Raw genomic sequence first — 9,441 nt, 5'->3', positions numbered from 1 at the left:
TACGGGGTGCCACATAGGACCACGCACTTCCTACACAGTAAGAAAGACCATATTTGGTCCCAGCCTAAACAGAGTAAAATCTGAGAGTAAAACCACACGTACATCACCAGTCACAAGGAAGGCCCATGGAAGACAATCCCACTAAATATTGAAAATTTCCTCTGCTGTTAGATGCGTTAATACAAAACTACCATTGTTATTATAGTCATCATATTTGATAAAGTTTCACTAAATACTGTTTTTGTGTAAGTCACTATCAAAATATCACTGTTTATATGTTGACAGACTAGTTTTGATTTTTGATACAATGGCAAATTTAGGCTTGTAAAGTGCAAAGGAACACAGGATCAGAACTTTCCCCTAGTAAAGTTATCTAACTTGAACCCCTTCACTTCCCTGGCAATCTAAAAGGACTCTCACAGACCGTAGACAGAGCCGTAAACACCTCCTGGTTGTTCCAGCTTCAGCCAGATCGAGGTGACCTCGTCATATACGGTCCTTGCAAAATGAAACCGAGCAGGCCCGCTCGCTTCCCCCGCTCTGCTCTGTTGCACTTTGAATACCACAAAGTGTGCATCAGCGCAGGGAACACAGCTTATCGCCACTGAACTATAAATAAGGCCCGCAGCTATTAATAAACTCAGACGCTGCTTAATGTAAATGCTAGTGGAGCACACAAGTATGCTTCATTATTCACTGGCCCGTTCATTTGTCACCCTCTGTCTTAAGTCAAATAATTTTATTGTTATGAGACGAGAAAGGAACCCTTGAAAACAACACCTCTAATATACCACTTTAATGTAATACAGTGAGGAAAATGCTAAAAATGGTCATTTTACCATAATTATCCTGAAGGCTAAAGGATGATGTGTGCTTGTTTTTTTATTAGCATCATCATTGTAGTGCTTTTCAAAAGAGTCCTCCCATTATTGTTTTCATTGTTACTAGTGATAGTATAGTATTTTATTATGAATAATAAAATATTGTTTGATGTTATTAATCTCTGGTTGAATTCTCAACATTTTTCCGTTGTTTGTTTTTATCATGTTGTTGGTGTGTTTTTTCCCAACTTTGCATTCATAGCAATTTTCCATCTAATGCATTATGTTGAGTACAATTGTGTTTTTTCACATCATTTGCAATAAACCCGACACTGTACACGAATAAATAGTTTCACCTATTAGCGTATTTAAAAGACTGTAGGACCACAGACTACTTGCTAAACAGACACCTGATAAATGACTGCCATACCCGGATGGTAAAATAATTACAAAAAATAAAACTTTCAAAGCATTTTATCTTTTATCCGACAAGTGAGAATGGGACGAGATACGAGAATCCCATCATGGTATAAAATAATTGTTGTCTATATTATGCAACTTGATACCATGTCCTAGTATACTTTGTACACTAGTATAACAATAAAGTCCACACCTACTTTTCTGTAGATCTGATCAAAGCAAGTCAAGCGATATGATCAAATTTAAGCCCTTTAAAAGCCACAGTGACATTGTGAGATGTACTCTTTGTATCATGTGATGGTATTGTATGACTGCAAGAATAATGGCTGGGAGTTGACCTACTATAACTCCCACACACCTACGTACCTATTTCTACAGCACTGATCAGAAAAGTGATTTCCAACTATTCAAAATGTATTTGCATCTTTGTTCATCTACCTATGATGTGTAGAGACAAGCAGAACAATTACATGCTCTTCCACTAGATGGTAGCTGTACGTACATTTACCTGTGCATCCATTTTTTGCCTTTATACAATGGAATAATAGCTTTGTTGAACTAAACAGGCCCAGATTTCACACTGAGTGAGTAAACTTGTGAGTAAATTGAGATGATTTTTGTTAGTGGTGGACAAAGTATCGTCTTTAATATTCTTTAATCCGACCCACATTTACATTGTCCTGTAATATTTGCTGCATTCATATAAATGTTTTTTTTTCATACAACTGGTTAATTAAAGTTTATTTTATACCTTCTATTGAATAACAGTGGTCATTTTTTTTTACTACATGTTTACAACACTACATTTAAGATGCAAGTAACTTTTCTATATATATATTTTTTTTTGCACTGATTCCGAATCTGCCCTTTTTTCCCAGCACATCAGGTTTTTGTAATAATAATAATAATAATAATAATAATAATAATAATAATAATAATATCGAATGTAATATATTAATATATTTAGTAATATTTATGAAATAAGGGTTAGGATCAGCAACTGGTGGATTTATTTTCTGAAACCTCATAACTATAAATTACAATGCATGGTAAAATTTCGTCAAACTTTAAAACAAAAAATGTAAATACCGGTATCTCAAAAACATGATGTGCAACAATTAAACATTTTTAATCAGAGTCAAACATACGATTAAGTGCACATAAAGCCATTTCTGATTTTAAAAAAAATGCTGTTGACCAGTGTTATTATTTTAATATTTAAAAAAAAATAACTATTGTACTTATTTTGGCAAACATTACTTTAAAACGTTTAAAAAGCAAAAAAAAAAAAAAAAACGTTTGACTTGTTGATATTGCTGCACGCTAGAGGGCACCACAACATCAGAGTTAACGCAGAAGAAGGAAAAGGCGGTGTTGACGGAGAAGAAGAGAATTAGCCTAATAGCGGTTAGCCTGTGGTCCAAATGTAGCATCGGTTAGCGAGCTCGGTTGTATCATGTGTGCCTAGCAGCGGTGCAGGTGTGGAAGAAAACTTCTATGCAGCGAGAGTGGGTTGATGTCACATTCAAGCTTTCCTGACAACGACCAAGATCCGCTTTCTGCAACATGGAGAAACAGTTGCATTTAAACCTGTTAGCTTCCAGACCTCCCATGCCGGGTGGCTTTCAGTCCAGCTCCAAAATGAAGATGGGGTGAGTCAATTAGCATCATTTTTAGCATGTCGTCAACTTTGTTGATTTTTAAACGTAACATTTAAAATTCACATTACTTGCATCACCTCGTTCGGTCTGCATAACTATATTTGACATAGTGGTCATGTCAAATGACAGAATAAGCCTGTAGGCTGGATAGCAGCGACGCTGTCAAGTCTTTGAAATGGACCATGTTTAATATGTCACGACAAGCTAACAGTTCAGCTTTGGACTTTGTTTGTTTATATAGCGCTTATAGTATACACTCTATACAATTCGTGTATCTGTGCAAACATCCAGGTTGTGGCGATCAAGACTTGCGACGTATTGCCCCCGTGATTCAACAGCTTTCATTCAAAGAGGAGTTGCTCAGATGTCTTTGGTATATCAGAACTAGTACGCATGAGTTCGACAAGCACTAATACCATACTCAACGTCTGAGGAAACACTTAATTGGATTTCTTCATAAATTGGTCATAAAATGTGACCTGGTCTATTATCAAGTCATGACAATAAAAAAATCAGGTTTTATGAATGATAACTAGTAATTCCACATAAAACAATAATGTCCTTTTACTGAAAATAGCATGCAAAAGTCACTGTGCATGTTGGGAAAAATTATGTGGACTTTTAGAATCATTAAAAACATCATTTTCTCCTGCTGAAGTCATTTAGTTGTTGATTTACATCTGTCCGTTGTCCTTTTGCATCACACATCACCTATGAAACTTTATTTGGTAGACAGACGGTATTTGTTTATGTTTCACCGTAAAATGTCTTGATAAGTTTGATAGTAATGTGTCCAGTCCCCGAGGAAGCTTAGCAGTCGCAAACCATGACGGTGGTGTGTACAGTGTATTTTTTTTCTCTCTCCTTCCTTCACACAAAGCATGTGCTGCTTCCAAACATCTCAGCGTTGGTTTCACCTGTCCACACAATAGTTCGCCATTAGTGTTGTGGAACATCCGGCTGCTATTTTACAAACTTTTTTTTTTTTTTTAATCCAGGCCTGGACGAAGGAGAGATTTCACCCCGTTGTCCTGGAGTCAATATTTTGAAACCATGGAAGATGTTGAAGTGGAAAATGAAAATGGCAAAGACATATCTTTTTCTGCGTCTGTGTGCCTACTACCTGCAGAAATGTGTTAAAATGACGATTGTGGTGATCCTTCCAAGTATTATATTCCAACTAGCCCATACTCAGATGAACATTTCAGTTCAATCAACATGAAGCTGATTTACTATGACACTTGCTGTAATTGCATCCAGCTATTGGGTTGAGCGTTTCTTTGACTACATGGAACATTTTCAGAGTTTATTGCAGTGGCGCTCATGGCCCAGTACTGCTCTTGCTCCATGGAGGAGGACACTCTGCTCTCTCCTGGGCTGTCTTCACTGTGAGCATCATAACTTTTATTATGATTGTCTTGCTATATACTGTATGACTGTAAAAATCATAGCTGTTTTAAAAGTCTACTTCAAACCATTCCTACATTTTTTTTTTTTTTTTTTTTTTTTTTTTTTACAGGCTGTCATCTACAGCAGGATTAACTGCAGGGTGGTGGCTATGGACCTTCGAGCTCATGGTAAGTGGCATGTGCAGTACTGTAATAGTCATCACATGACAACCAGCAGCCACCGTGGTCACGACAAGGTGCAGTTTGTCAGATAGAATTAGTACATGTTCTCCAAAAAAGCGGCGTCGAGCTGTTGATTGCCACTCTCAGCTGAAGGTTATTGTCAAACTAAACATACAACAAAGACAAAACAATGCCTCTGCATCCTTAATGTTAACATACAATGTGAAACTCCATAGGTACACGGGTTAACAATTAGCATCTATTTGGTGGTATTTGAACACAAATGGTGAAGCATTATATAGACAGATAATGTAATACTCACAGGCACATATGCTTTATCCTCTGGAGAACAACTAATGTTACGGCCATACTGAGGAGCTGGGTTTTAAGTACAGTATGTCTGTTTAATACTGCCCCCAGGTGGCTAATTTGCATTTAATGAGAATGTTTGGTAAAAACTGTTGAATACTTTTTAATTCTATTCATGTAATTATTATACCTTTTTTAAAGTGTATTGTAGACTGCCATTTTCCAACCTAGTACTAATTATTATTATTATTTTGGCTGTAATAGATTACTGGCTTTTTCCATTCTTTTTAATGCAGGAAGGGGATTTCCTATATGAGTGTTTTGAATTATGAGCATGGTCAAGGAACAACTTAAGCTTGTCTCACCACACCACTGTATATTTAAACGCAAAAATGTCAACCAGACAATTTCGTCAAGCAGAAGTCAGCTATCTTACACCTAATGCGAAGTGCCTCAGATAGGCTAACGGAAATGAGCATTAAATTTACGGTAATTTAGTTTAGTTATTTAGTGGGCGACATTATCTGCCTATTCTTCCTGCGCTTGATTACGCGAGCCATACAGGTCCTGCTGTCAAAACCCATAATAAACAATAGCTATAAAATCCACTAACGATGAGGCGCGCTACATCAGTGAAACACTGTCTTCATGTTCACCTGCGTCATGTGCTGCAGGTGACTCCAAAGTGAAGAATTCTGAAGATCTCTCTGCAGACACAATGGCCAAGTAAGTTGCTGTATATTGAAGAAAGACCCTCACATATACAGCGGCTGTAAATAGCCATGTTAAAATGCCAGTTTTTTATGTATATATATAACAAATGAGACCAAGCTATATCATTTAAAAACTGTTTCCATAATTAATGTGACAGCTAAACCAAAGGAGATAATGTGGTTGCGCACAATTGTGCAAGCCTCAGAATTAGCCGATCACATTCAAATGTGATGGTGGTGTGTGCTGACTCCCATTTAACATGACTTTGAATGTGATTGGTAAATTCTGAGGTGTGCACAATTATGTTTCTCAAAGGTTGTTTTTTTTATTCTCCCCAAATGAATTGTGCAGGTTAATGGTGGGAAAATGTTTTCAAATTATTATCTTGGTCTCGTTTTTTTATTTAGCAAAATTTGGCATTTAAACATAATTTTTTTTTTTCCCACTGTACTTAAAGTTATCTAACGCTGTATTAAGTAACTCTTATTATGCCATGTCATTGATTGTGGTTTTCTGGCCATATATCCAATACAATGTTAGCAGGTTGTCTTTCCTTTTCTTTCCAAAGGGATATTGGCAAAGTGGTAGAGGCTCTTTATGGAGAAAACCCACCGCCAATCATGATTATTGGGCACAGCATGGGTGGGGCCATAGCGGTTCACACCGCCGCTGCCAATCATATACCATCGCTGCTTGGCCTCTGCGTCATCGACGTTGTTGAGGGTAGTAGGGTTTTTATTTTATTTTTTGGACTGATAATTGGGCTGCGTCAAGCAAAGATTATTTTGTAATCTTAACTCATTCACTGCCATTGACGAATTTATTTGTCTTTTCACAGTCCAGCCATTCAATATATTAAGAATGAAGGAAGATATATTTTTTTCAAATTTCTTTTTTTTTTTTTTTTTTTTTTCAAACGTTAGGGTAAAAGAAGGTCTGAAAATGCCTGGCAGTGAATGAGTTAAACATGCAGTTGTTTAACACTCAGTGTGTCTTCTCTCTCAGGCACTGCAATGGACGCTCTGAACAGCATGCAGAATTTCCTCAGAAGTCGGCCAAAAATGTTTAAATCGCTGGAAAACGCCATAGAGTGGAGGTAAGCCTCAACTATCCTCCCTGCTAAAAAACAACTGTGGTCGGCATCTTCCGCCTCAGAATCGTCATTTTCTTGTGTACGCCTGCTTAAAGCATGACTACATTTTCCATATTAGTGTGAAGAGTGGCCAGATCCGCAACATCGAGTCAGCACGGGTGTCGATGGGAGGCCAAGTGAAAAAGTACGCACTGTCCTGCGTTGGGCGTGTAAATCCAAACGTCTTCATGCGTGTGAGCACGTGCCCATGACAAGTCTTGAGTCCTAACACTTTCTGCCGCTCTGATGTTGACAGATGTGAGGAGTCCAGCAGGAGTCCAGTGGTCTCCAATAGCATTGGCGAAGGCATAATTGAAGAGGAGGAGGATGAGGAAGGGGAAGAAGAGTCCAACAAGAAAAGAATGAAGGAAGATGACCAAGAGGTTAATTGTTGCACCTGCACAGCTGTCATAATATACAACATATCTGTTTTAAAAGCTGTGATTTGTTTCAGACGAAGAAGGAAAGTATGTTCACGTGGCGAGTGGATTTGGCAAAGACAGAAAAGTACTGGGAGGGCTGGTTTAAAGGGCTGTCTTCACTTTTTCTCACCTGCTCCGTGCCAAAACTACTCCTGCTCGCAGGTTGGATCGCACACCTCACCGGCATTTCTCATAGTCTGCCTTTTGTTTAAACGTGTTCTTTATGCAGGGGTGGACAGGCTTGACAAAGATCTTACCATAGGACAGATGCAAGGTAAATAGGCAGAATAAATGCTGTGTGAGCAATTTGTGAATCAAGGTAAAAAAAAAAAAAAAATCACAAACTCCTTTGCTTGATCATCTCACTTTTGTTCACAGGGAAGTTTCAGATGCAGGTGCTCCCTCAGTGCGGTCATGCTGTCCACGAGGATGCACCTGAAAAAGTACAGCACAAGCAGCTGAACTTGCAACGTGAGCTTTGTTATTCAGGCGACGGTTTGTAATTGTTGTGCCGTCGTCTCCTTCTAGGTAGCAGACGCCCTTGCCACGTTTATGGTCCGGCATAAATTCACGGACTTTAAAGAAGGATATATGTGGTAAGTGATTCTCCTTCTAAATGTGGATGATCAGGTTTCAAATGTGAATTTAACTCGTCGTTTGACAAATTGTCAAGGTTCGCCATTTTGAAACAGAACACGGGAAATAGTTGCAAAGCGTGAGCTGGCCGTGCATCCTGTCAAAATATATAAATTGTCACATTTTTCTGATCTTTCTACAGTTAATTGACTATGTTGCCATAGAAGAAATATTGGAAGAATCGTCAACATCATTGTACCACAGCAGATTACAAAGGATATTAAAAAAAAAAACACTAATTATTTGTTTGTTTTGTAGATACTTTGCCTTTCAGCTTTGCCTTATTTTATTGTAAAACAAGAATTAGTTTGTATTCTTTGCGATTTCTTTTTTTTTTTTTTTTTTTTTTTTTTCCCCCATGTAAAGTTCCCCTCATGTTTTTTTCGCTCAGAGTGATGTGTTTTGGTTATAAAATGTGTTTGTAATGGCAAACAGTCATTCAGAGGGACTGAAAAGATGTCACATGCTTTTTTTGAATGTGTCAAATTTAGCAATATGTCACGTAGCAAGACCAACATAGGTGAATAACTACTGGTTTACTTCAAGGTTGTCTACAGACTACCTTGGAAAGAACTCTAACTTAGGAACTGTTCAAAAACTCATTATTTGATCGCCACACCATCTGTTGCCCCATATACATTGACCCCTCCCCCCAACCAAATCTTGTCCATGCAGTTGCGCTCAAAAATGATTCATTCCGAATTAAAGTTTTACAATCAACCAGCAAGAGAAGAATAAACTAAGCATCACATCACTAATATTATCCATTATCTTTAATGTTAATACAAATTTAAATACTTTGAAATTGTGAGTGCAGCTGTTATGAGAAAATCTACATTTGACTTGTGTGTTTTGATTTATTGCTTGAGTGAGTTGTAAACAGAGCAAATTTATGTGCATTAATGTAACATCGCATAGCACAATGGCATCAGATGCACACATTTTCTTTTGTGTATTTCATGAAATAAAATCTGGATTTAATCTGTTGTTTGTGTCTGTTTACGTGTGGGAAATCTTACATGTTACTATATTGTGAGGTCAAAAAGGTTTTCTTAAAACTCATGACAATGGCAATGAGTTCTCTCATTTGCTATGATCGTGTCGTGATGCGATCAATCTTGATATTTAAAAAAATATATATATGTGTGTAAATACATAGTGTTGCTGCTTGCCAATGTTGCACAATAAGTAGAGATGTTACAAAATCATTGCCGTCATTGGTTGAATATTTTGTGGCCCACCAACAGTTGAGTTTTGTTGCATGGGTAACAGTTCAAAATATTTGGTAAGTGACAGTAAAGACAAAAATAAATTATTTCATACAATAGCCAGCAGATGTCCTCGTTGGTATACATTTGAATGTAATGGGTCCCTTATGTACAAACTACCAAGTATCCATACTGTAAATGCAATATCCAATGAGTTTCATTATTTTATTTTGTTATGGACACAGGCCAATTTATGAGCGTAAACAGGGAGGGCAGTGGCGATCCATGGAAGGAAAAGGAGTGTTTAAGCGAGAGGTGGACTAATTTAACCGATCTTTACTCTGCCACAAGCCTTGAGTCCTCTCTAAACCTCATTGGCCTCTGTGAAAGACACTTGAAGGCCTGAAAAACATTCCAGAGAGGGAGAAGTACCTGGTGACAGGGGCACCGACACAAAGGTTGTTGTCATGATCACAAACTCCTTCACATCTTTTACCAAGAAAATGTAGAATGACATGTTATTTTCCCTTAACTTTCTCTCTCACTG

At 37.6% G+C, this 9,441-nt stretch overlaps 1 protein-coding gene across 1 annotated transcript; it reads left to right on the top strand.

Annotated features, from left to right (window-relative positions):
- Positions 1–2,613: 2,613 nt before the first annotated feature.
- On the top strand, positions 2,614–8,672 carry ppme1 (protein phosphatase methylesterase 1). The gene is made up of 14 exons (XM_086013312.1): positions 2,614–2,893; positions 3,901–3,996; positions 4,200–4,290; positions 4,422–4,479; positions 5,457–5,508; positions 6,065–6,219; positions 6,502–6,592; positions 6,708–6,773; positions 6,885–7,011; positions 7,083–7,212; positions 7,280–7,324; positions 7,429–7,493; positions 7,579–7,646; positions 7,829–8,672. The coding sequence occupies exons 1-14, from the start codon at positions 2,808–2,810 to the stop codon at positions 7,830–7,832; spliced, it is 1,134 nt and encodes a 377-aa protein (XP_085869438.1). The 5' UTR covers positions 2,614–2,807; the 3' UTR covers positions 7,833–8,672.
- The last annotated feature ends 769 nt before the right edge of the window (positions 8,673–9,441 follow it).

The sequence above is a fragment of the Filicampus tigris genome, chromosome 17 (genome assembly GCF_054856515.1).
Source record: "Filicampus tigris isolate MCC_2025a chromosome 17, RoL_Ftig_1.0, whole genome shotgun sequence".
NCBI classification, from domain to species: domain Eukaryota; kingdom Metazoa; phylum Chordata; class Actinopteri; order Syngnathiformes; family Syngnathidae; genus Filicampus; species Filicampus tigris.
The sequence above is the reverse complement of the archived record's forward strand: the minus strand, read 5'-3'. Positions and strand labels throughout refer to the sequence as shown.